Here is a 27,704-nt window from a genome sequence, read left to right as displayed (position 1 = left end):
GCTCGTCTGCTTCCTTTTCTTACGGCGACAAATGCGCGCCTCATGCTTCGTGACATTTAAATCGAGATCATTTTTATTGGCACGTGGTTTCTCAAGAACAGTCATCAGTGCTTGTATTCGCGTCTATTTGCTTCATCGCTTCAGCAAAGAACTATAATACCTTTGCCTAAAACTATAGACAAAATTGATCAATGATTAGTTATCAGACGGCGTCCACAACGGAACGTAACAGGAGGTGCCTTTTCGAAACTCTGGTGCTACCGGCTAGCATACATTCTTTACGACCCCATCTTTTGCTTTTCTTTTTAAAACTAGGCCGGGAGAATTAGTTTTGGACCTAATTACGCGTTTTACAACCGGTCAAATGCTCTGACAGATTCGGAGGAATGTCTTGAAAAGAAAGCCATGTGAGCCTGACTGCACCGTACACTGGGCCTCGCCAAGCTCGCAGCACCCGAGATATCCTCCGCGAACGGCTTAAATCTCAAGAACTCGGCATGATCGGGCTTCTGCACCATGGACACTCATAGCAGCAATACCACCGAGAATGCCGTATAGTGATGTTCATAGACGGGTACATTTTATTCGTTAATAGAAAAAGATTTTGAGATACCTGGAGCATGTACGTCTTTAGCGCATTAATCATGGACTGAGCCCTGTTGCTATATGTAGTCATACAGGTTCATCGCATGTGTATGGCGCTGCCTTCCTGTCACACATCCCATCACATCGCTGAACTGTCGTATGGGCCCTTGTGTAACGACTGAGCGTATTGTGACTAGCTCTGCTAGAGGGCTGACAGTCTGCACAGTACAGCCTAAAAGAAAAGAGCATGCATCATTTCTGCTGATGTTGGCTCCAGCCGCGTTGTTGTATATTCCAGTAATTATTTCACTGAAGTTCACCGCATCTTCGGGCAGTCGAATACCTTATCAAATTTTAAAGCGTAGCTAGAGAGGCGAAGGATAAAAGTGCTCATTCACAATTTGAAGTCTCTTCCGAAAACACAAGACCCAAAAATCTTGTGTGCACAGTAAGCACTCCATATGGCGGCCAATGCCCCACAGTCTAGCGCCATCAACAGGTGGCATAAGCTTTGAGGAGAACAACACTGTGTGCTCGCATATAGAGATTGTGCTGCCAAGAAGGAATCTCGGGTGTTTCCAATAAGTGCCGATATCCCACGTTCTTGTTAGAAAGATACGTTGCGCGCATGGGACGTTCCCAAGACTTCACAACGTAGGTTTGCGCTTGTGCAGTCTTGTCCTCTCATTAGACATTACTCATTCGCCACCAATCTTTCCTTAAAACACATTTCACTCTGGCGATGAGGACATTTTTGATGGAGGCTAATTTCTACCGAATTTGCATGCTGTGTTTATCCGCTGTGTTCTTGCCCTCCTTGGCTCTTAGTTTAGGTGTTCAACGTATTCAAGTATTTCAGCACAGCACAGCCAGTAGGTGGCTACTGTGTAAAGGGCGGTGTATAAAATCTGTTCTTTCATACAAACGCCGCTAATAAATAGCACATCAATGAAATGATGTGTATCTTCCGCTGTATTTATGAACGCGTGAGACCAATTGGAACCCTACTGAAGAAAATAGTTATCGTTTTTTTTTCACCAGCAATTAACTACACTCGGTTCATGCAAGGTATTCTCAGAGTGCGTGTTACCTTTTATGTTCAAGTTTAAGACTCATTAAAAAAGGCATGTGGCAAGCCGAGAGGCAGAACCGAAAGTTCTAACACCGTGCCTTTGAGACAAACTACGCTACAGCCACACTGGCTGTTGTCGCTGCAACTCGTTCTGTGCCTTCAAATGGTCTGCGCCAGTAGTCCTGCATCGGTGCAGTAGAGCCGGATGAGTCGATAAGGAAGAGGAATCGCCTTCTAAACAGGGACACGGCTCGGCTTTGACCGCAGTGCCGGAAAAGTTTCGATAATTATAATTATAGCAAAGCTGAGAAGGCAGCCGAACGCTGCCGCAAGTAAAGCACCAAGAGCGAAGACGGATGCCTAGCGCTTCCCATCCGCGTATTTACATTTCGCCAGCCGGACAGTGCACCAACGTCCGGTTGGATCAATCAGCCTGAAAAGTTTTTAAACAGTTATTTTTCTTCCAAAGAACCTCAGTATGCAACATAACGGGTAAAACACACCAAGAGAAGAAATAGTGAATTACATGCGCCGTTTCATTCACGTTCTCACAAGCCATTTTATTTTTCTCAAGGTGTCACGGCTAACTTCCTCCAATATACATTTTACGATTCGGAAATACGCTGCCAAGCCAGCACTAAGCAGCTTACGGCGGCAGCTTGTGGCCACGAAAGCGAACGAGCACGCTGCAGAGCTCGGCCGACGTTAATTTGACCTTTTCGTTTCGTAATAACGGAAAGCCAAGTCAAAGCGTTATTGCGACCTGGTCATAGTAACGAAAGCGTTATTTTCGCCCGGTCGTAATAACGAAAGCGTTATTTTCATCCATGGATGGATTGGCTTGGCGTCATTTATGATTTGTGGATCGCGGTCATGCGGGCGTTTCGCATCACTTGCTTGTTGTGTTTGATCGGCGTCTGGATGCTCTGGACGTGTGGTGTGGCACCTTGTTACCATTGTGATCGCTTGTTTTGTTGTGAAGGGACGCTTGAGTGCTTGCGAGGTTTATGTGCTCGCACTTGTGCAGTGCCTGTGCCTTCGAAGGCGCTCCAGAGAAACGAAAGTATTTTCGAAGTGGCAACCAGCTTTCTCAGGACATCTTCTTTTTAACTCTACTTCCAGTAATACGAACGGTGCACACAGAAGAATGGTAACGGATGATGACGCACCACGAACCACATCGTGCTGCACATTGAGCGTTCCCTAACTACTAGCTAGCACGCGTGCGAACCGCTAAATGCATGCCGGTAAACAAATAAGCAAAGTCAGCGACTATCTCGCAGCAATCTTTACGACTTTATCTTCTGCCGGAAAAAGGCCTCCTGAATAACGATGCTTAAAAATACAAATTTAAAATATTGCGTTTTTTAACTATAAGTAGCAACAAGCGGTTTATTAGCCTCTACTTTCACCCTTATGCACAGTGCTTTTGGCGGGCCGTTTAAAATGCACGGAGTGTACAAAGTCATCTGTAGGCGATGTCTCACAGCGGAGCACTTGTCGGAGACTCGGAGCACTGCAGAGTGGCGCCGGAAGCGTCCTCAATGTGGCCTTTACGTTGTTAAATGGTCCTTCGGATAAATATTCAATATATACGGCAGTTTTCTCAATTACCTGTCAGCAAAAGAAAAATGTAGCTATCGGCGTTTAGTCCAGGGCTCTTGATTGGATTTATTTTTTTCGGGCCCCTCATTATACGCCTATATTCGTTGTTGAATTTCTAGTGATTCTAATGGGCTTATAAAGAGCCCCTCTCCACGTTAATCAAGTCATTACAATTACTAATAGCCATTCTTTCTTCACTGCACTTCAAGGTCCGAGGTACAACTTTCCGGGCCGTTCACTAAGATATTTCTTACTACCACATCTTAAGGAAGTACGTTTTTACTGGACACCTGGACACTGCGGAATTGATGCTGATCTGATGCCTGATATTTTAGCAAAGTCCGCACTTTGAGGACCTATGGTACCTCTCATCCCAAACACTGTGCATTTGACTACCATTCGCTTTCAATGGTTCCTGCAGCGGCATTCCTTGAGTCATAAGCCTAGCCTTGCCGCAGCGAATTTTCAACATTTGGCATTCCCTTGCATAGTGCGCTCATGTAGCTCACGGCAATGCGAGGTGTCTATAACCCACTTGCTTTGCAGAATATCACGACTAAACCTTTATTTGTGCTGATCGGAGTCCTCTATGCCGAACCTTGTCACTTTCTCATCTCCTCTCGGCGGTTTGGTTCTTTGCGAGAACCTCATCTACAAATTCCGCTCGCTTGATTAAGCGTCGCCTTTATATTCTTTGGAGAGCCAGGTGAACTAAAAGAAGTGTGTGATTATCTGAATAATTTTATCATTGCGTCCAAGAGATTCTCTTGTTAGTTATAAGTTTTAAAAATCATTTTTGAAACTATAATAAAACTTCAATAAATTAAATGAGTGAATGTTTGCCAACATTTTGACTGTTGAAAGCATCCTGGGCAATCCCCCACTTTTTTATGTGCCATTCCAATAGAGGACAACAGCATTAATGCATTTACGATACTAGTTAGTGATGAAACTAACGAATTCATATTTACCATCAATATCGGCATCACGGCGTCCAGTGGGAACGCAAGCATAACAACCCAAGCATTAAAGCATTATAATAGAATGTAGGATTTAGATTAACGAATACATTTTTTCAAGAAACGCAGCGACTCCCATTATAATTCCTTTTTCCCGCTCTCAGTCAGTACGACGTTGAAACACTGCAGGCATTGTATACTATTATGCACATTAAGCCATTGTCCCGTTCCCATCTCCAAGTTAACAGGACCCCTGTCCTTCCGTCTTCCAATCTATCAGACTACATACTATTACCACTCCTTTTCCCGTCAAAATTTTTCTTGTATCCAGCAATTAACCGTGTGTGTCTTGGCTATTCCCCCGTAGTGGGTATGTGCCAGCAACGTCTGAGGTCTTCCTTCCTTCCTTACTGAAGCCCAGCTTGGCTGAGGTAATCGCAGGGGTTGCCGTTGTTGATTGTCCATTGTCCACTCACCATTATTACATTCGCAGTTCCACCGCACAAGTGTCGCAAATCAGAAATGCCTGGTGGAGCGCCACAGTGACGGCACCTGTCAGATGCTAGCATATCTATTTTGCGCCACCGATGATGGATAGATGTGATCCCAGCCACCTCTGCCGGAATGCGGCGCACGGATAAATCCTTCTACTGACTAACACTACGGTGGAGAGGGTACGCAAATAGGGTACAAAGAGTATGAATGCCTTGGCTGTTGCGTAACGCCACACCACCGTCTAGCGACTTTCATATTTGTGTCCCGACCAGGCAGTTACGTTACGTAGATTTATGTTAAGTTATGTGCCCGTTACTACTGTGTTTACAACGATGTCTGCTAGCAGCACCTCGTATTTACACATGCCCTTCTGATCGAGCCAAATAGACTTTTTGGAAACAGAGCTAAGGTGCCCGATAAGACCTGATCTGTCACGACGCCTTCGTGCATCCCGCTACAGGAAAAAAATTTCTGCTCTCACGCTCACTGCATTACTGGCACAGAAAAATAGTGAAGAAGTGGCGAAGTCAGCTTAAACATATCCCAGACAAAAAATTGTATATTATTCAGAAGATGGCGGACGATTTGGCGCGGTAAGGCGAAATGCTGTATAGGAGCTTTAGCGCTTCGTTTCCACTTGGCCTTGTTTTGATTCGAGGCTCGGTTTTTCTAGGTCGAGCATGGTTAATGTAACATCGGTGAAATCGGTAAGTGGCTAATATGGGAGACGACATGTAACTTGCGCCATAATGGTAAGACGAAATATTTACGGGATTAAGAAAAAATAGAGGTTTTTGATTAGACGAAATGGTGCAGTAACTGTCACACTTCTGGATGGGCATCTTAAGCGTGCCGTAAGCGAAAGAAGGAAGGTGGGAGTGAAAGAAGAAAGAGAGAAATGGGTGGCGTAGTGGAGGGCTTCGGAGTCATTTCGATACCCGGGGGTCATTAAACAGCACGGACATCGCCGAGTACACGTGCCTCTAGAATTTTGCCTCCATCGAAATTATACCAAAGCGGCCGTGAACGAGCCCCCGGCTTTCGGGTCAGCAGCCGAGCACCATAACCCCTAAGCCACCGCGGCGGCTCTATTGTGTTTCGCCTTCCTCGAAACATGGCCGCCGCGGCCGAGTTAGAATGGGCAGGCAATGCGTAGGTTAGGTGCAGGGGAGAGTGCCAAGTAGGTGGTATTGCCTACAGTGCCTGAGTGTTCAGATGCTGAAAGAGAGGCATCCGTCTTCGATATGGGCTGAGAATCTGGGGTTGAACATTGGTGTTGTTCTGGAGTTCACCTGGGAGCGGAGCTCACAACCCAAGCGTGTGACGGGAAAAGCGGCGGAAGCTAAGATGGAAGCGAAGAAGGAAGGAACATGGCATTTGGAGACAACCGGAGCAAGATGGCTACGAAGTGCACTCGCCCACTCCAAGAACCAGCGGCCTAGTCGGAAGGCCAGACGTGAGACATTTGCCAGCGTTTGTGTCTTTCAATAACCTTTATATTCGAGGAAAAATATCTGTTAGAGGCGAAGATTCGATGTATAAATGAAAGTGCGAATGGGCTTTGTAAAGAATGCCGAGAGCTAAAGGAAATCATCGGCGTTATTAAGTAAGAGACAAGTAGAGAATGGACCGCAGAATTTTTACTCTCAGTTGAGGCAACAAAGATATGGCTCACCTACTTCTCTGTGACCCCAGCGCACAGCTGGAAGACGCGTAGCATGTCGTGGGTAACTGAATAGATTGCGTGACTAGCCACATGCGCACAATTTTTAGTGAACGTGTTTCTTAATATAGAGGCCCAGAACGTACGGTAGCCCCCCCCCCCCCCCCCCCCCCCCAAGCTATAAGGAAAACGACGATAATAAGCACAAGAAAGGGAGATGAGCAACGACTTTTGGCAGCGATTAGAGGCAAGCGTTCGCGCGATGGAAGGCGGTAATATCCAAGACCACTTGCAGCGTGACATCTACTTCTCCGCCCGAGCTGTAGATGAATTGGGCAAGTATTCTCTTCTCTTCCTATGAAATCGCATCGCTCCTTTGATGCTTGACATGGACCTTCCTCCCACTGACCACTTACCCTCTTTAACATGGGCATGACGACACTGGACGACCAGATTGAAGCCATCGCCCACCTCTTTCATATTTTGCACGCTGTTGACATCACCTTCAGGTGCATAATTCCCAACACAAAACGAACAAGACCGTTCCTAAAAGCCACGTGCCTGTTTGCGCTTGGAAGGTACCTGACATGCGCATGGATCTTTAGTTAATGACCCGGCTCACGCATGACACGCAGAGAAGATGACACGCGATGCGTTGGTCACGCTTCTGTCTAGACTTTCACTTGGTTCATTATATTCGCACAGGTCGCACGCCGGAGTACCTCCGCACCCAGGACCATCAAACCATGTGACCACAATAGGTACATTAGCAAGAGCAACCATTCGTCGGTTCACAACGCACCTATCGCTCGTGACTAAGTCCATCAAGATAACATTCCCCTTCGGGAGCAGACGACTGACGGAGTTTTAGTTACAATTCTGGCCACGTGAACTGGCGTTTTTAAGTTCCTGGAAACTTTCTCATGCCGCTCACGAAACTGAACGGTGTAAGACTGCAGCTGTTGCACCGCATTCAGAACAATGGGACTCACGTATTAGCTGTCCGAAAGCTTTCTGGTCTGTTAAAGGCTGTCCATGAGCTTCGTGACTAAGAGTGCACCTCAAAAGGGACTGGATGCCGACAGCAACGAAAACTAATTAGGAAGCAGACAATGGCAACTGCAATAAAATGCCTCGTAAGGCACCAGCTGCGGTAGCCGAATGCCCAGCCGGGCATTCGTTACTAGATTGGTAGTGAGCACTTCGAAACAAGGCTGGTTGTTGTCCTCAATGAGTCAATGGCACGTATCCGGTTCAGGTAATTGACCAAGACGTAGGCGGTGACTGACAGATGGTCAAAAACGTTTTTCAAACAAGTAAAAACGAAGTGAGGCCGGTTCTGTGATTGCAGTTGAGAATTGTGATCGCAGTGCTTAGGATGCGTTCATTACTGATGAAATTTGAAAATAGCAGCCAGAAGGCATAATTCAGAAAGATTTTAGGATGGCAGCTTTTTCGTGTCTAAAACCAAAATTAGAATGGCGGCAGGGACATTTCTGTTCGTATACGCAATGGTAGAAGGCCCTAAGGCGTCAAATAGTTCTTGTCTTCTAAAGAAAAATAGCACATTTTAGTAATGCAGATGATGACCAAACAACAAATCCCGTCCATGAATGGAAAGACTCACCAGCCAGCCTAATAATTAAGGTGGTTTCTGCTCTTTTTCCTCATCTATTTACAAAACGCACCTGTTGTGCACGGAGGAGGAGGAGGAGGAGGAAAACTTTTATTTCTATTTACAGTGAGAGGTCGATGGGGCGAGCCGGAAGGGTCCGTCCCTTACAAACACTAGGAGGGAGCCCTAGTCCGGGATCCCTGTAGCTTCCGCAGCGGCTCGGGCTCTAGCTACCAATGTTGTGCACGGAACAATAGTGCCTAAGTGCCACCGCCAGTAGCACGCAGGCCGCACACAATAAAACCAATAAAAAAATTATCTTATCTGGCCTTTAAGCTGCTTTGGGTATGTGGTACAAAAAACAGAAACAAGAACAGCAAACAATCTCTATACAAGCTCTTCCAGTACTCATGACAGCTAGATTGAAATTTTTGTCTAAAAAGTTACTTTTTAAATAAAGCTTTTCTTCGGCTAATACAAGAGGCTGTGTATAAACGTAGGGTCTAGGTGATGGTGGTATTGAAAAGCATTTATTTAGCCATATATACAAAGAATTGATCGGGGAGAGGCTCCTAGTGGGTCTCGCTCCTTACAAAAGCGAAGTCCCTCATTCCGGGACCCCGTTGGTCCTGACCGCTGCGCAGGTCCGCCATAGCAGGGCCTGTTGGGCCCATATTTCCTGGCAGACGAACAGAGCCGGCTCCCAGTACTCTAGGCTAGGGGAATGGGTGATGGGGGAGGGGAGAGAAGGGTTTTGCCTGCATGCCCAAACCATGTGAAAGGTGTCGGCCTCCTCCCCACAAAATGAGCAGCGGCCGTCAAAAGAAGAGTCAAGGTGCTTCAGAACCGCCGGGCACAGACGGGTGTTTGTAAAGAGCCCAAGGAGAGTTAATTCGCCAGCTTTACCAAGTTCCTTCACAGGAACCGGGTAGAGCCGGTGTTCGGCTTGATAGTGCTCAGTAATCTCTTTAAAATAAAGAGGGCTGTGATCTGGGTTCAGGTTTTCCCAGGGAACGCCTGATGCCCAGCAAGTAAGTGCGCGGACTGCCTCATGGGCGGCTTCGTTACCTGGTATGCCTTGGTGGCAGGGGACTAAGGCGCAACAGTTTTGATGCATCTGCCTCTATTGATGCAACAAAGCATTAAAAAGCTCATTTAGTTCATTGCTGTGATTGGTAACGGAAGTGATACATCTTTCGGGCTGTGGCAAACAAAAAGGCGAAATCTTTGCAAACTTGCACTTGCTCTTGACTGTTCTTCCTGGCCCTTATTGAAAGATTGAGTGGCACACTTTGCTCAGCATTCGTGCAGCTTAAGTAGTGCGTATTACTGAATACATGTATCATTCTCAAAACTGTTAAGATTATTTCACAAGTTAAATACTACGTGTTATGCGTACTGACGTATTTTACTGCAGTACCTCCCAAATGCCCAGAATAGTTGACTTATACCAGCAAAAGACACTACTCTTCCAGCAAAGACCACTGCCAGGCATGCAGTTATATTGAATAGGACCGAGATAACGGATCAAATCCTCGTTCATATACAGTCGAATAAGCTCAGGATCGAGGCAAGCATTTTTTTGTTTTCGAAAACTACACCACAAACATAAATGCACGTCCAAAAAAACCTCCATTAGATGTAGTTTTTAAGAAATACCGGTTTCTAAACCCGCTTCAGTATCTTCAAGGGCTAACTTTACGATCACACGCAAAGTGCTTGAAGCTTCGCCCACCATAGCTACAGTCCTGGAACCGTGGCGTTAGCGGTTCCGTTCGGTGCGGGTGCACCCATCTCGAAGGGGCCGCGGAACCGAGGCTCGTCAGAGTAATCGCCATCCAAGGGGTACGCGGCGCCCACGGCAACGACGAAGAGGACGCCGACCAGGAAAACCGCGCCTAGCATACACTGGTGAACCCGGGACCACGGCGTGAAGCGCGACCATCTGCGATGCCAGCTACCCGGGCCGCCGTCCCCCTCCACGCTGTCCCTGTCGGCGTCGAAAGCGTTGCCACCGCGTTCGCTTCGCCGAGCGCCGGCGTGGGCGAATTTATGTTTAATGGTCGAGTCGAACGCGATCGAATCACTGCCGCCGTCGATCGCGTCGAGATCGATGAATGCAAGGTTCGACGTCATGCCGGGCTCTCCAGACGCGTTCATTACAAGGGTGCAAACTGCGTTGCAAAGGTTGAGAAGAGCGCCGATACATAGGTCGGGATAGAGCTGGTGGCGACAAGCAGTTGTTGCGAAGCGCATGTCGAGCAGAAGACAATCCAGAGGTAGGTAGGTAGGCCTCAAATAATGCTGGCACATACCCACTTCGGATGAGTGGCCAAGACACAGGTGTTTAATTGCAGGATACAGGAACCTTTTGGCGGGAAAATGAGTGGTAATAGCATGTAGGTTGATAGATTTGAAGACGCAAGATCAGGTGTCCTGTTAACGGAGATCAAAGACGGGACAATGGCTTAATGTGCATAATAGTATACAATGCCGGCAACTTTTCAATGTCAATCAAGAGAGACCACTACACAGGAAGGAAAACGCTGCTCTCTTCTTCGCCTCTTCTCGTATCGTGGCCTCTTTCACGCTGTGCAGGCATGTTAAGCTGCTATGAACGCAGCCAGAGTCCTGTCGTCTTGAGATTCTCATGATTTGTACTAGCTCTAAACTTTATGTGAAGTTCTCAAGAGTATTATTATGAATACACTGAGATGTTTGAGATAAACTTTGCGTTTAGGAAACGGTAGACGATCTATAATGCGAAACCAGAAGTTGAGGCTCTGTGCCTTTCAGGGAACGGAAGTACGCATGTTTTGGCATGGCCTATATGCATGCATTAGCACGTCTAGGTGGTTGAGTGATGGGTGGAGTCTAGAGAGAAGGAAGTACTTTTGGAAGGCTGGGGACACACTCACCGACTGGTGCTTCCGCAAAAACAAGGAACCAAACGCACAAACGCAGACCACCGATTTTGGGAAGTAAGTGGACTATACCCATGAGCATGTGATGAATAAAAGGAACGTGCCCTCGTACAAGTACGCCAGGGCGCTAATCCCGCAGCGAATATGTATTCAGACGCCAAAAATCGTGTCTTCATTAACCTCAGCAAAATACAAGGTGAGGGCAGCTGTTAGCGTGCTTGAGAAGCCTTGATGCACATTGTTTAGCTTTTCATGTACTGATAAGTATACCCATTCCTCAAACTGATCTTGAGTGTCTTGTAACAGCTACCTAGCTGGTATCCTGGTCCATAGTGCAATGGTGTATTACACCCGTTAATATCAATCGCGACAGTCTCTAATATGTGGCGTATTAAGCATACCAATCGTGACAGTCTCAAATATGTGGCACAATTACAGTGTACGATCTCAAAACTGATATTGACCATCGTCACTAATCACGAACAGAGTACCTTCGCTTCTGCCATAGTCTCCTTAATGCGTTCTGTAGTTTTTTACCCAAACATATTTGGCATATGTGCTACAAGCATGCATCAACATCAAACCGTTATCGAAAATTGTTTCGCAACAAGTTTTTCCGAGCGCGATATTTATGGAAAATTTGGTGTCGAGGAGAAAGCATTCATCAGAAGCTGTCGAAAACGGATGCTGCATAATTCACAATAAGCATACCACTAGCTCATTCCTTCAGTCGCACTTTTATATGATCACGTGCACATTATCAAGCTCATCATAGATAAGATGCGCAGCAACAATCTTTCAAACGACACCTTCCTTTTTGCTGTACCACATTAAACTGACTTCGATTGCCTTATCTATCCCAGTCTGAATATGGATATGTTTGGGACAGAGGCACTGCGGACAAACACGGTTCAAGAGGGGGACTGGCCGCGTGCGTGCCCAACTTCGCTCAAGCTCTTCGTTCGGGGCATTCGCTTCTTTAGTGTGAAGACCAGCTGTTTGGAACATGCTTTCAGCACCAATGCGTTCCTTCTCGCTTCGTAGAGAGGATGCTTGAGGAAACATTCTTTGAAAGCAGCCGGTGAGCTGATGCAATGTATACTTACTAGGGTGAGTGAGGTAGCAGAGGCAACACAAAATTGGTTTATTGAAGGCGATAGATCGACGTCCTACACCACGAGACTACCACGCATTTCTATGAACATTCGTGTACCGCGCAATACTCGTGGCATCCGCATCACTATACACTGTCGTCTTCACCTCACCCCTCTCGCAAGATTTTGGCTCCCACCGTTCAGAACTTCCATTTCGATCTTCCGTAATGTTTTGCTAAAATGCTTATAACTTGGATGACATCAGCTAGGGCGCCTTCTCAGTACTAAGAACATTTTCTGAAAGAGTGGGCAGCTTCTATAACCTCTGATATTTTATGCTGAATACTTGTCATTCAGCTTCGCTCCGTATGGCACCTGGTTGAGCGATATGTCGTGTTCGTCATTTTAGAGAGGTGCCCGTGGATTTTTTTCCCCTTTTAGGAATCCTGCGGATGTGCAAGCACTCTTTCCAACGCAGTTCGGAAAGAAACCCTTCCGCGGAAAGAATTTGTAAGTGGCTACAAAAGAAATTACTGGACAGTAGGGTGGACGATAAGAAGCGTATATTCAGGGTTGAGCTATGGAATCGGCTACCAGCTGAATACTAAACGCTGTTCAAGTTGCCGTTCAGTTAGCTGTTGACTCTTAAGAAGACATATGTAATATTAACGATGTATTCGGCCATCTCATTACAGAATTTCTCGGCAAAAAAAGAGACAAAATTGGTTCAATACAACTAGTGTCTTAATAGGCTCTGTTTCATGCCGGCGCCAGAAATTCTTTCAGCTTTTTAAGGCGTACAGCCGTCCGCTAGATACGGTTAAGCCGCAAGCCCATGCTTGATCGCCTTGAGGAGAGGAAACCGCCCCTTTCCGCAGCTGCCTTTGTAGTCATCCATCTCCACGTTGTACACCACCACGCCGGTGAAGTTCTTCGGCATCACGCGGAGCCTGGCCTTTGTCTGCAGAAGACAAGTGCGCAATGAACCAAATTGAAATAAAAGACAATGCGATTAGGGCAACATCATTCAGCTGATTTCAGCAATTGTAACAGGTGCGGTGGTTTCACGTTTTTGTGCAGCGGGCGGCGAGACAGCTCGGAGATGATTGAGTCTTTACCCAAAAAATGCCTCATTATCATCCTCGTGTTCCTTAAGCCACGCTGCGTCCGTGGCCTCAGGAAGGCGTCTGCCAGTGGTGACACTTGGCTCAGTTGCTTTGGTGAGTTCAAAATTTAAGTTAAAGGTCTCAGGCTCGAATCTTAAACTCAGCTGCAGTGTTTCTCTGCAGGCGGAATACGAAACGTACGTGTGGCATGTGATGCCAGTGCACGTCAAGGACCCCACGTAATTAGCATCAATCCAGAGTCCTCCACTGCGGCGTCCCCCACTAGCCGCCATGCAACTTCATGGACGTTAACCGACCGTGCCTATGCCGGTACTCCTCACGTACTTTTCGTATCATTTGGTAGTGCTGATCTGACCACGCTTGTTTTCCCTCGGTATCAAGCGTGCCACTCGGAAAGACTATTGTTATATGTAAAGCCCCTTGATAATATGAAAGTACCGCCAACCATTGAACTTTGCCGCCGCCGCGCGACCTCATCGCCTTCTCCTCACCCCTTGCGCGCCCCTTCCCTGAGGGTCGGCTCTCCGCCCGATTTCCTGAGCGACGATTGGTCTCCCTGCCGTTGCCCTTGGAAACGCGCGGGTCCGGCGTATTGTTTGTGTTGTAATTTTGCCTCCGCTCCATTTTTCTCCTACGCTCCGTGAGCGAATATCACAGCGCCGTGCTTTTATTACAACGTGCAAGCGCTATGGCGTGCTGTTGCGCGTACAACAGCAGCAAGCGGCCTGATGGTGGTTATGCGGTATTAATGATACCATTTATATTCTCGTTGGGGGATTTTCACGTTGTTGAGGTCGGTGCTTTGTGGTGTCTCCCCTCGTGGCCGTGTTAGTCTTTGCGCTGTGAATGTAAGCATGGAATACCAACTCGCCCGGCAACTCATTTTAAGGATTAACCACGACGTCATAAAAAATGCTTGACACCGTTGGTTGGAAGGCATCATTCGAAGGTTGTTTGCTGCTTCGTTTTTAGGTTGTTTTGCATGCGAGGCCAGAACGGAACGAATCTCCGAAGCATCCGCGCATTACATCTTCTCTGGAAATAGCGACTGGGCTCAAAAAGTGCTAGTTATTGCGCCTGTAGCGTCGTCTTTATAACAACAAATTGGCAATTTTTAACAGACAGTCTTTTAGCGTAAGATCCCATTATACATTAACATTCGCTTGCATGAAACTGCTGCATAGATGTACAAAGTGACGTTGATTTCGGCTATCACATACACCACTCTTGTATTTCCTTGAGCATGTTTTTCTCAACTGTCATCAATACTGCATAGCACATATATATCTATATAGCGTGGATGCTGAATATTATGTGATACTGCCGTCTGTTACGTGTATCTTGTCAATCAAAGTTCTTTTGCGTGCGCGAAAATAAATCATCCTGCTGACCATGCTCTTATTTTCTTTAATGATACATTTCAGGTGATACCTAATCTAAATACCAGCTTTAGATATACTACATACTGGAACGAAATCTCAGTGCAAAGTAAAAACTTACATTATGGAGAGGCGTTCATCTTGCTAAGAGATAACAATGCGTTCTCTCATAGGTATACCGACTATATTCTTACGCTTCCTTGGCACCAGTGCCTAATAAAGTTCAATGATTGGTTGTCCGCGCTCCTTGATCGCATTGTAAGTGCGCAATTAAATGCAAAAGCAACGAAAAACATTTCGAACCAGTTCGTGTTAAGCCTAGCTAGAATGTTAGCTCTGTTTTTGTGAGGTTTTTCTTTAAGTTTGGCCAGCTAGCATAACGCGTTTACTCTTGCCCTTAGTTTTCTATCTATAGTGCAAATTTAGGATTTAACTGCAGTTAGATATTCAGCACTAATTAGTTCGGGCCGATAACTAGCACACCTCATTTTCACTGAACCTAAGCTTTCAAAAGGTATATGACTCGATACTACAATGCAAAGGGTGGTTTTGATTGCATATAACTGAATAACACTAATTAATAGGTATCGTAAACTAATTCAGAGCATTTGCATTCATCCTAAGCTTTTCAACAGTATATGACTTTAGCAAGGTGGAAAGTTGGGCTGGTTGGTGCATGATTTTGCGGCAGGAACAGCGCAGCACGAGAAAAAGCGTCGTGTCTCTCCTGTCCTTTCTTTGTCTCGTGCTGCGCTGTTCCTGTCGCAAGGTATACGACTTCATCGTCTAGCTCATTGTTTGGTTTTGTAACAAATTAACTAATTAACGCAGATTAATGTGGATCGCTGACTAGCACGGTACCATTACAGTTGGCCTAAGTTTTGCAACTGTATATGACTTGATGCTGCAGCGCAAATTTGGGTTTTAATTGCAATTTACTAAATATCAATTAATTTGGCTTCCAGTGATTAGTCATAATAAGCGTATAATTAACCAGTGATCCAAACTCACGGTTTACCACGTGACATATACTATGCCTATACTCATAGCTTGACAGTAGCGAAACAGACTAAGTCCCGCTTTGACCTTCTCTGATCTTGAAGTTCAGAGCACCAGCCCGGGTCGTTTTCATAAGTTTTACTGCGGCGACAGAGTTCACGCTCTAAAAAAAACAAACACAGACAAAGTCAGAGGCAGTACTAAATCAGGAGCACAAACTAAAACACCTTATCATGTGACTTAAATGTCTGCAGTACCGAGCTCGCCTAAGGCTTTGTTTACGTCAGTATTTCTAAGAAACCATTCTCTTCATGAACGTTACTTTCGGCATTCTCAATGTTTTTCTTGCAATTTTTCAAAGATTTTGTGCACTCCTGGAGCGCATAGCTGGCCCAAAAACACGCGCTTCGTTCACTGCTGCGGTCGGCCGGCAGGCGCCAAGGAGAAAAAGCGTGTCGTGCGCAGAGCTCACAGCCGCCGCGCGAGGAGAATCGAGGAGGAAAGCGCGGCGCGAAGGAGAGTGTCGCTACTTTCCTATTATCATGGGGCTTTAGTTGTATGCTCTACGCATGGTATGCCGTGCGCACGTCACCGTTTTTGTGTTAAGAAATCTGTTTTGATGTAACTAGGTATAATGGCAATATTTATGCAGTATGCCATTTATTTAAACATCCTCGGACAACAAGTGCGATCTAAAACACATGGAGCAGAAAAAAATGACGGAAGTGTGATGTTAAAAGCAGTTCCTGCCGCCGCGGTGGCTCAGTGGTTATGGCGCTCGACTGCTGACCCGAAAGACGCGGGTTCGATCCCGGCTGCGGCGGTCGAATTTCGATGGAGGCAAAATTCTAGAGGCCCCGTGTGCTGTGCGATGTCAGTGCACGTTAAAGAACCCCAGGTGGTCGAAAATTTCGGAGCACTTCAATACGGCGTCTCTCATAGCCTGAGTTGCATCGGGACGTTAAACCCCACAAAACCAAAAACGGTTCCTATGACCTCAGCCATATTGCTGCAACATTTAGTGCACAGCCTCTGGTGCACTGTATTCCAGTTCCCGTGCTCCTACAGCGCGTATTGGCTACTCGAGTTTGTAATCGGATACGAGGCATTACACTGCAATCTGGTATGCGCTGTCCAGCCTTTTTCTGCTCTTAACAGTGCTCACAGCGTCTGAAGTAGCTGGTCAGCAGATGAATGAATAATTTCTTCGAATTACATACTTATTTAGAAAAGCCCGTGTCCTAATCAGTGAGGCATAGAAATGATGGGATCGACAGTTGCTGAGAGAGACTAAGAGTTTGTGCTACTTGTGTAGCAGTTGTCTCAAGAAGCATTTGCGGCGTTCACGCAGGCACTCAGCAGTAGCTAATTTTTTTATACAGTATCTATTGTGATAGGCGGAAGAAGGGCAAAGATACAGTACTTTAATTTCTAAAAGTTATTTCTAGATTTTGGTCATATGAGGTTGATAAACTCATATAGTAAATATCTTCTATCGTATTTAGTTATAATCCACTCAGAATACGCGCAGGAAAATTGGAAGTCTTTCCGTAAGGGTGTCACAAGCGGTGTCACCAGCAGAGCGTGACAACATCAATTTCAAAGTGCACTGCGGGGACAAGAAGGAATATGAGTTCATTTTCACCTTTTCTGGACTGTGGAGGCAAGCTGTGAAGATTGCAGCAGGAACGCGTTAAAAATCAAACAAAACTTTTATAATTCCAGTCATGCGAACCGTAATTAGCAGGCACAATGATATTATGACTCTGATAAATGTAAGCGGATCACGCGCCCTTTGAAGACTGAATTCTAGCCTTTCCTATTCCTAACAGCACGATTTTATTATAGTATGCGCAGCTTATCCTTAGTGTTGGGCTTTTTTAAGCGTGTTACAGATAACGAAGAAAACCTGTCGACAGGTCAGAAACAGAAGATGTGAAAAACTGCGATGAATTGTTATTTATCAGACTGAAATGAAAAACGAAGATTCTTGCTGTTCAATAAAGGCATTTAACATAATAAAAAACGCTTACGGCAAAAAATATTATGTGTTAAAATTTATAACTCAATTTTCTGAGTGTGTATTTTTGTTACAAACTTCATATTTAGGAAACATACGGCTACTAGACTGCACAACCGATTACGTTGGCCGTGCTTTCTCAAGAAACGCTTTCAAAAGAACAAAATAATTTACCGATCGTACTCGTTTTGCAGGTTTCCATGGCACAAAAAAACAAGACAGATTTTGAACTAACGGTGTCAGTGAAAAAGCCCCATCTGCCTTTAATTCGTGTCGTTTTTTGAATGATTTGCCAAAGAACAACAATCGACCCCCTTCTTTCTGCAGGAGAGGCAGTCCTTGAGTCGTCAATACCAAAAATCTATTGAAGTACAAGAACGTTTACGGTGATTGTTTTAAACTGACACGCTCAACAACTGTCTTCACACATGGGATAAAAGACGGCAATTTTGTTTGTGCTTTAAATGCATCGGAATATATCATTCCTGAAAATTTCATCAAAAAACGCAAACGGTTCAAACGTTGCCCATTCAGCACCTCATCCCTATTTAAAGGTTGTTCTTAAAAAATTGCGTAGTTCTGCACATTATGTAAACTCATCATAAGAGATATGGCTGACAGGTCGCAAGACCCCTTTGGTTCCATTGTTAAGTTGTTTCATTTATCAAAGACGCTGGTGCGCATTAAACTCTGCATACTTGCCGTTTACCGTCAACACAAGCCCGAAATTCAGGCACTATTACGTGAAAGACCAGTTACACTTCGACTGGATGCAATAGCCTCTATATGCATTTCCTCTGATAATTGTGTTGGCTACTCTGTAAACCTTGAGCAAGGCACACGTGGCTTACCTTCGCTTTACACGTTGCTGGCGTATCGAAGAGCGCCAGGAACTTTTTGTGCAGGTCGGCGGCGTACATCGTCCCGGCGTCCGAGCTGTCCTTTTCGGCCTTCATCTTGCAAACCTTCAAGTGAGAAAGCCGTTGGAAAATATTGACATCAAGAGAACTTTCGGGCTAAACGGAGACCTTCGACTGACATCTTCCTCAAACATGGCTTTGGCGTCTGCTGCCTTCAGTATCGACATAATCATCATCATGATCATCATCATCAATATCAGCTACACAAAGCATACCGCAGAAAGTAGTCCATTCTTATTTGTCTAATTACAAGCCCTTGGCTCAACGAGCTGCCGCCACCGTAGCTTAGCGTATTCACGTTCCCGAATTTCATTTCCTGATATACCTTTCTGCTCCTCCTACCTTTTCTGTACAGGTTCTCTTTCTTCCCTTATCATACATTATTTTGCCCTGACATGTCACCGGGGGCCTGTTCATCTGACCACGCATTTTGCCGAGGTTCATCTGACCATCATTTCAGCTAGACGTCAATAGTTCTCGCCGTCCACTTAGCCACGCTCTTCTGCTGAAGTCCATGTTACTCAGCACGCAGAGGCCGCCATTCTAGCGGCAAGTCGCTCAGCACAGCACGCCTGTGCAATACGCCTTCGCTTAGTAACCAAATGTAACAACTTTTGCTACACATGACACTGCGAACTGAGGCCGGCTGTTCGTGAACTAATGAAGAACACGCCCTCTCCCTCAACGAAGATGTGAAGGTAAATCCTGAACCGCACCACACACCTTTTGCACATGCGTTCATTGGCTTCAGGGAGCATCTGCAAAACATGAGCATTGGACGAAAGTGTTTGAGAGCGACATTTCTGCCTGCATATCTCGTATGGATCAGGTACGTAGCGCCCACTTAGCTGCTATCATATCAATTACGGGCGCACCCTCTCATCTTGCACTTGTATAGTATGGGAATGAGAATTTTGCTTTATAAGAGATATATTCCGTAAGGGACGATGCACTCTTTCCCGTACTAAACATCCTAATCCGTACTCAGATTATCACTCTTGCCCGTAAAGGAGAGAGAGATAACTCCTATAGAACATGTCCCTTAAGGGGATCGGCACTGTGAGCCTGCGCCATACATGATAAGTGGACGGGCGGATGAGCACATCCTAGCATGTCGCACCTGTACCCACGTACTCCAAGTGACCCGACAGTCCGTGCTGGACAGGCACTGTGACCACTTGTCTGAGGGGAAGGATGTAGCTCGAACAAGAACTGGAGATTGCTGCACGGCACTGACGTTGGTCACGTAGGTGAACAAGAGAGCGCCTTCAATATACCGCCAGTTTATGCGACTAAATAAATTGTATGCAAGCGGAAAGTGAGTTAATATTGTCACAACCTAAGGGGAGCCATTCAGGTAGGCGTAGGAAGAACCTAAGATGGAGGTCGGTTCTTTTAAATCCCATAGCCAGGTCTAGCCCGAGCGCGCCTCTCGAGCTCACCGCCGCCTCGTCTACGTTCCGACTAAGTGCGGAGGCCACGAGCTGCTAGTAGGCACGTGTAAATGTATTTTTTTTAAACGAGAATGTCAGTGGATAAGGACCGTTTCCATAGTGTTGCGGAATATTTTTAGTGAGGTGGCACACAATGTGCAAGCAGGCCAGAACGTACATTATACAATAACAAGTATGCAATTATGAATATTCAGAAGGGAAATAAGGTGGATACACTAAATTATAAAAACTTCATCTGCAAACTGAATGCAATATCATATGAATGCTCTTAACTGTATTAAAAATATTCAATACGTTCCAGCTCCTTCAACAAGGCACAAACCTTAATTTTTTTACCGTTGAATATGCAGTTTACTTTTTACGAATTATCTACTACTTTATTTTGCCAATTGTCTTTGTTCTGCTGCGTCCTTCTTTTAGCTAAATCAGTGGCGAATCGCGTTGAAGGCCATGATTCGGTGCAGTTGTACATCCGCACACTCACCGCTGCGTAGTCCATATTGTGGGTGCTCTCCGACACCTCGCGGACAGAACCTTCGCTCCATGACGCCTTCATGCGGTACGTTCTTGCGTACATGGCGAACGAAAGCATCGCGTATCGTCCATGTCTCGCAATGTCCAGAAGATGTTTTTTCACCTCGTCCTTGATACTGGCCTGGAGATTGGGAATTTGACGAAGGAAAGCATGAGGGAGGACAAAGAGAGGCACGAAAATCGGCAAAAGGACATTGGCTTGCAGCACCGTCAAAGATGTAGGAGAAACGAGAAGCACTGTACTGAACCAAATGCTCCCATTCCAAGCAACAACTTCAGCCCCACTCAATTGCCTCCTCTTTTTACCTTTGCTTTCATTTGATATGTACCCTGGTGTTTAGCTCGTTGAAACAGTCCTATATCTTCTCTTCGGGTATACTTCAATATGGACGAAGTAAATTCAATGCCAAATAATGTCTTCAAGAAACAAGCTGCGTACAATACATGACATTATCATAAACCCATCAGAAATTTCCTGTTTAAGATTCTAGCAATGTTTCCGATTTTCGGATGGGAAACCGAATATACTCTTCTCGGTTCTTTAGCCGATTCAAAAGGGCATGTTTAAACCTGCGCAAACGAATCGAATACAATCCAAGGTTTTCAAATAATTGGAGCGAAATTCGAATACGGCGTGCAGTAGTTTTCATAGAGAACTCTTTCAAAAACAGGGTCCACTCCGAGGCCTCATAGCATGATGTCGCCATCACTCTACACGGGGAGAGAGGGGTAGCGTCAGTACGCGGTCTGTTCGTGTGGCGCCGTTTGTAATAATCCTAAAAATGGCGTTCAATTTGGGCGACGCTCCCAGCCTCAGCTATACTTGCCAAGCCATGCATTCGCACCTAATTTGTTGGACCAAAACTTATTGCTTATAACCAATGTTCCTCGCGTTGACAAGGGTGGAAAGTTGGGCGAGTCGGTTGCGATCAATGAGAAAAAGAGCGCGTAAACAAGACGACGGACGAAGACCGAACACACAGAGCTCCTGGTGTGGGTTCTGTCTTCGTCCGTCGTCTTGTTTTCAAGCTCCTTTTCTCATGTTTCCTCTCGTTAAATGAAATGCGGGGCAAGTTCGGTTGGTCTCGTCATCGACAGGAAAATGTAATTTTCCTATGCGTATTACATGGCCGTCGCAGACGTGATATGCTGACATTAAATTACATAGAACCTAATGAACAGCGATTTTGCTTTTGTCGACTACAGCTTTATCTACATGACATTGAACGCTACAGCTAGCACTTTGTTTCGATTGAATTACATATATTCTTACACGTAGCTAATATTCATCCGAACACTCGATTTGCATTTTAATTACACTATTCAGAACTGGTTCAGTAGCGGAACTGATTTGTTCGTATAAAAATCTGTATGAAAAAAATTGCTATTCGCACACCCGTACAGTTGTGTTCAGTGTTCACCACCTTAAAACCAGCCACTTTTAGGCATGTATTTTTGCGCGGCCCACTGAGGCTCGCCGGGACACCCTGGGACGCCGCTACAGCGAGCGCTGGTTTCGTTAAAAGTGTGTCGTAGTAACTTGGGACTTCTTTTCAAGCACCACAAATAGGTAGCTCTTCCGCTGGCGTCACTCCAATTCTCAGACTGAGTTATTGCACGTGCAGCGCTCCAACTTCTGCAACTAAATTATTTACCATTATAACAGCTGACGGCACCACTGGTCAGGAAACTGTGGGTTAGAAGTGTGCGTTAGTGTCTTAAACAAGGGTGCACAAGAATCGGCCAAAGTAGCATGCCTATTGCATGGCAGGAAGTTGAAGGTTTTCGACGCCATAGGTTAATTCTTTGATGCACGCAAAGCTATGCGCGAATATAGACACAAGTTCAGACATTTTACCGCATTGTTATTTCGTTCAGTTCTCGCAACATAACCAACTTAACCTTGGCGAGCATGGAAGTTATTTTATATTGTGCATATCTGGCCTGACCCACCTTGATGGCTTAGTGGTTAGAGCGCTCAGCTGCTGACCCTGAGGAAGCAGGTCAAATTCCGACCGTGTTACCAAGTTCCGATAGGCTCAAAATTAAGACGGCCGTATGCTGTCAGGCCACTCTTTCGTCGTTCACTCCCTTCTTGGTTATGAAGAAATGAAAGGCGCTCTCTCACACTTCTTGATGGACACCTCAACTGAGCGGTTAGGGAAGGTACGAAGGCGGTAGTGAAACAAGAGAGAGAAGAAGAGGTTGCCGTAGATAGATCTCTGGAGTACTCCCCCAGGCAGCACAGATAATCGGCCCAATATTAGAAATGGATGCTTTTATTCTGGTCTTTTGCCGGACCGGCTTTGCACATATATTTCCAATTTTGGGGCGATTGCCTGTGTTGCTTGTGTCTGAGCACCTGGAGATCATTAACGTACACTTACGTCGCACCGCCCACGGCCGCCTTATCCCCTGCTTCAAGGTGCGGTTTGGGTGTCCACCTAAAATGATCTTTTTGCGCACTTTCTGCTTATGGAAAGCCAACGTTAATTTTTTATACGGCTGGTTATAGCGTACGACTCACGAGCACGCGGACGTTTGATGAAATCTTAGCTGTGGTAGCCGCTTTCTGATGAAGGCGAAATGCAAATACACGTCCATTGCGCTATGCGATGTCATGCACTTTAATTAACCTTCAGTGATCAAAATTAATCCAAAGCAATCCACCACACAGCGCCTAACTCTGTCGTCTTTGTTTCAGTCCCGCTTTCTTCAATTTTCTTCCCTCCGGTTTTGAGGTGCCCACCAAATAAGGGAGAGACACTTCACCCCTGATTTCCGCATATTCAATTTTGAGCTGCCACACTTCACAGAAACGACGTGCACCGTGGGGTAACCCGGAGGTTGCCGTGCATGGTAGGGCACCATGACGCAGGGCAGGCATACAAGCACGCTCATGGCACACACGCCCACGTGAACGCAGCCTCTTACCAGTGAGAGTGTGTTGTGTTCGGAGAGGTCGACGCCATCAGGATTTGGTGCCACTGGCCAGTAACCTCCGCTGCTGGTTAAATCCTCGGTGTGCAGCTTAAGGACGATCATCGTCAGACCCGGGAAATCGCTAGCGGGAAACGCAGAAAATCATGATGCATGGTGACAGAGCCACTTTATTTCGTGATGTACTCTTATTTTCTCACTTAATGTAGCTAAATGTATAATTTTTTTACCTTTACCTGATATAAGGGCATGCCAACTACCCCTGAGAAGGCAATGGGTGGGGCGAAATTTGCTCTGCACGCGCGCTCTCAGCGCGACGTTTTGACGAAGCGATTTGGATTAGTAACTCTTTAAAGAAATGTTCCCGTCGCGGTGGCTCAAGTGGTTAAGGCGCTCGTCTACTGAGACGGAGCATCCGGGTGCGAAGCCGGCCGTGGCGGCCTCGTTTCGATAGAGACGAAACGCAAAAGGCGCCCGTGTGCTGTGCGATGTCAGTGCACGTTAAAGAAACCCACGTGGTCGAATTTATTCTGGAGACGTCCACTATGGCACCTCTTTCTTCCTGTCTTCTTTCACTTCCTCCTTTATTCCTTCCTTCTCTTATGGATTAGTCAAAACCCGCTCCTCAGAAACTCCAGAGGAGGCAGCGATAGCGCTAGCTATAGCTCGTACTAAAGCTGACCTGATTTTCAGCGACTCAAAAACAGCCATCCGAAATTTGGGCGACGGGCAGAATATCTCTCACAGCGGCGCAATTGATAATAGGGCCATGGGGCGAGAGACTACGGAGGTGGAAATTGTCTGTGTACAAGCACACTCTGGAAACCCTGGGAACGAGACCGCTCACATGAACGCTCGAGGTTTCGCCCGCCGAGCAGGTGAGCCGGACGTTCCGGGGAGGTCCACGAGAGATGAGGTGGTGTCCTTTCAAGACCTTACTAACCATTACAAACTTGAGCGGAGAGTTTACCCGCCCCCGGAGAAGCAATTGGTAAAGGCCCAGTAGTTCGTCTGGCGAAGATTGCAGAGCAGCCGATGACCACATATCATGGAGCTGTAGCATAGCGCCGCCACCAGCGGATATTATGCGTGATCCTTCTTTCGAGCAGTGGGAGGCCATGATAACCAGCTCAGACTCGGTCGTCCAGACCAGGACCGTGGATTACTCCACCCAGGTCGCCGTCAGCCATGGATTAATGGCCATCTAACACGGAATCGTCCGCACATGCGTTCTGAGGAAAATAGTTTTTCCATCCATCCCTTATGGTGCATTTCGGGTGCCCGCCGATATATGTGCGACAGTTACTGCGTCATTTCATTTCCTCAAAACAAATTTTCATTTTCTCTTTCCTGAAGGCACCATCGAGCCTCATTCTGTGTAGCACTCGGCGAAGCGTTAGTTTTTCTGGTGTCCTCTCTTGCTCAAATAGAGCCCCGTCTATGCGCATCGCGCAATGCGTCCAGCTTAAGTTCGTTTGATTCATCCGAGTTTCGAATTGAAGAGTTGTTCTCTCTAAAGTCACCTCGTGCTGTCTCTTAACGTTACGGCTTTCATTTTTACATTGCGAAGCTGCTTAAGTTATATCAGCTAAGATTAAGTGTAATCAGCAGTTTCGTGATGGTTCCAATAAGTGAAAAGAAGGAGAAGAAGAAATAAATAAAGAGGGGGAAGGTACCATACAGCACTGATTTGCAGTGCACTAATCAGTGAAAATGAAAACTAGTGAAGCCATGACAAAGCAACATTAAACTGTGGTCAGATGTTTAGAGGAATCTCCGATGGTTGAGTAGATTTGTAACAAGGGCGTAATTACTCAATACCATCCAAAAGTGCAGCCATGCGACTACAAAGGAAAGCTATAAAGATTTTTTGTAGCCGCATGGCTGAGCTTGGTGAAGCGGTGGTCCCAGGTTCGAACCTCGGTAAAAACGAATTCTTCTTTAACTACAAATATTCTAAGAAAGCTGTCTAGATTTCCCTTGTAGCCGCATGGATGCGCTTAGGTGGATGGCAATGAGTAATTCTCTCTTATTACAACACCAAGCCATGTGTGTGCGGTTTGCTTTTTAGATCAGAATACACGCTGCTTGTGTAACGCCAAAAACCCCACTATAGCCAAAGCAGACTTCAAGCTCAGGTTTGCAAATACCTTCTCGCTGAATTAGCAACAGCGAGCCATAGTTTAACTGGCCAGTTTTTTTTTCCTTTGCCTTGCTTAGACAGTCTTCTTACTCTTTTTCCAAAATTTTCTGTTGGGCTAAATGTTTCAACCCTGTGACCATGTACACGGTATCGTCTACAGATTATGCACACTCGCCTTCAACGTTAATGAAAAGACTACTTCCATAAACACGCAGTGGCTGACAAAGCACTAAAATTCCTTCCTGATTACGCTTCTAATGTGTGTGCTCCAGTTTGTTGCTGTGCGATGCATCGCCCTGCCCTGCAGGGTCGAAACAACATATGGGAGTAAAGTAAAAATTAGTCAAAGGATGAGAACTGCGCACTTGCGGAGCACGGTTACATCCAGTCTCGACACGGAAGATTTCGTGGCGTTGTTTTCGCGCACACAAGAACGGCCGCCATGCGATAGCACTACGCCGTCGAGCGCCGGCTGAGCATTCCGCCGCGTAGCACGGCTATGCCGGGCATAAATTATGCCTTCAGAGAACTTCTGCCTACATTCGTGACAGCCATACACTGTTCCCAGCTGGCCAGAAAATTGTTCGTTGTTACAGCTTTCCTCGTTATCAAATCTTAAGGTAAAAAAGAAAGGACACAATAAGTGCGAAAGTTTTTATGCCTACTTGTCCATGACAAAACGTTGATTTGCTGTACTGCTGCCAATGGTTAGTCGAATAATAGCGCAGACCAAGGACTATGTATTGTTGTTGGCAAACGGCGTTTTTTTTAGCTTCAATTCTAATGCATGCCTTTTCACATTTCGCATACCTTTGGTACGCAAATTTTGGTACCTTGACTGTGCAGCAGCCCAACGACCGATAAGGTAACACTCAGGGAGAGCCTGATAGCGTCAACCAGACCTCTTTAATATAGAAAGTTGCGAAACTTCCCGCAGACCCAATCTACAAGAAAAATAGTGGTCTGTTTGGAGCCAAAATTTGCAGGTTTAGGAAGTGTCGCTACTTCTGTAGTCAGTAGCATAAACTGTGTTTAAGTTGCGAACTTTCACGTGTTAGGTAAACACACTCCTGCTGGAAACAATATCAGTGAAATAGATACACTAAGAAATTGACAGTCTGAGAGGCAAAGTAAAAGTTATACGAGCAAAAAAAAATAAACGCTGCTCAAAAGAAAATGCCTAAAATTGGCGGCAGCTTTTACTGGCATCTTCCAGATGAAGCCGCCATCCATAAGCACACAAAAAGTAGGCCCATTGGGATACTGCTTATTTGAAGCGGAGTTTTCCAACTAGTAAAACCTCAGAGCTCTTGCGCCAGGTGACAGCATTCCTGGGAGCAATATTGCTGCGCCACCTGCGTTATCAGGTTCCGTCAGAAACATCGGGAAATCGTCACTCACTGAGGGGCTTGCTTCACCGCTTCCAAAATAGCACCGCCTTTGGAGCCGTCCCGAAGTGAGATACCCAAAGCGGAGTGGTGCTGTCGGTGCGTCAATTTTTTCTTCAGGAAGTCGGCAACGACCTGCAGTTTCCGCGCGCAGGAGTGCATCACTGAGATTGACTTGGTGTACCGGAATGTCACTAAGCGCCAACACCATAAATGAGTGGCGCCTCACTTTCAGAACCTGGCTGCTTTCATAGGCTCCTGTACCGTGGCCGCCTTCAGGACTTCATCCTCCATTATTCTGGTCATCGCCATTTTTAGGTGTTCTGAAATCGGCTATTCCGCACAATCGGTAGATTTGTCGGTAGGTATTTATTTGCTTGAGAATGGGTTTTTCGGGCACAAAGCACAGCATGGCATAAAGCACAAATCGCAGCTAGGCCTGTGCCAGCAGCCCCAACCTGAAGCACGCGCTCGCTTAAAGTAGTCCCGCCGCCGCGCGGGCACTTTTTCGAAATTCAGGCTCAATATGGTACTAAATTACCTTTCATCTAAACCTTCTCTCATTATTTTAAAGCCTTGCGTTCGTTTAAATGTATTGTTAGACTTTATCTTGTTTGGACTGTTGGTACTTGACATTCGTTTTCATTAACTCACTGGCTAGTGGAATTATGTTTCATGTGCTTGGTGCCTCGCTAGTTACTTCGTTGTTCAAGATTTAAGCTTCATTCTATCAAGTGCATTGATTCCTGTTTTGTATTGATACATTTACCCTTTTGTAAGGCAGTATT

At 45.9% G+C, this 27,704-nt stretch overlaps 1 protein-coding gene across 2 annotated transcripts in view; it reads right to left on the bottom strand.

Moving 5' to 3' along the window:
- Positions 1-12,757: 12,757 nt before the first annotated feature.
- The window catches only part of LOC144132685 (uncharacterized), a 114,025-nt gene continuing 99,078 nt past the window's right edge, over positions 12,758-27,704 (bottom strand). Inside the window, exons 13-17 of one of the 2 annotated variants that reach the window (XM_077665280.1) lie at positions 26,930-27,051; positions 23,380-23,509; positions 20,396-20,566; positions 18,389-18,502; positions 12,758-12,973 (exon numbers count right to left, since the gene is read on the bottom strand). In XM_077665280.1, coding sequence (XP_077521406.1) covers positions 12,833-12,973; positions 18,389-18,502; positions 20,396-20,566; positions 23,380-23,509; positions 26,930-27,051 — 678 coding nt within the window. In that variant the 3' untranslated portion in view covers positions 12,758-12,832. The remainder of the gene's footprint in view (positions 12,974-18,388; positions 18,503-20,395; positions 20,567-23,379; positions 23,510-26,929; positions 27,052-27,704) is intronic. The other variant, XM_077665279.1, reaches the window with a different exon arrangement.

Source organism: Amblyomma americanum, chromosome 5 (genome assembly GCF_052857255.1).
Source record: "Amblyomma americanum isolate KBUSLIRL-KWMA chromosome 5, ASM5285725v1, whole genome shotgun sequence".
Taxonomy (NCBI): Eukaryota; Metazoa; Arthropoda; class Arachnida; order Ixodida; family Ixodidae; genus Amblyomma; species Amblyomma americanum.
Note: the sequence above shows the minus strand (reverse complement) of the source record. Positions and strands in the feature narration are given on the sequence as shown.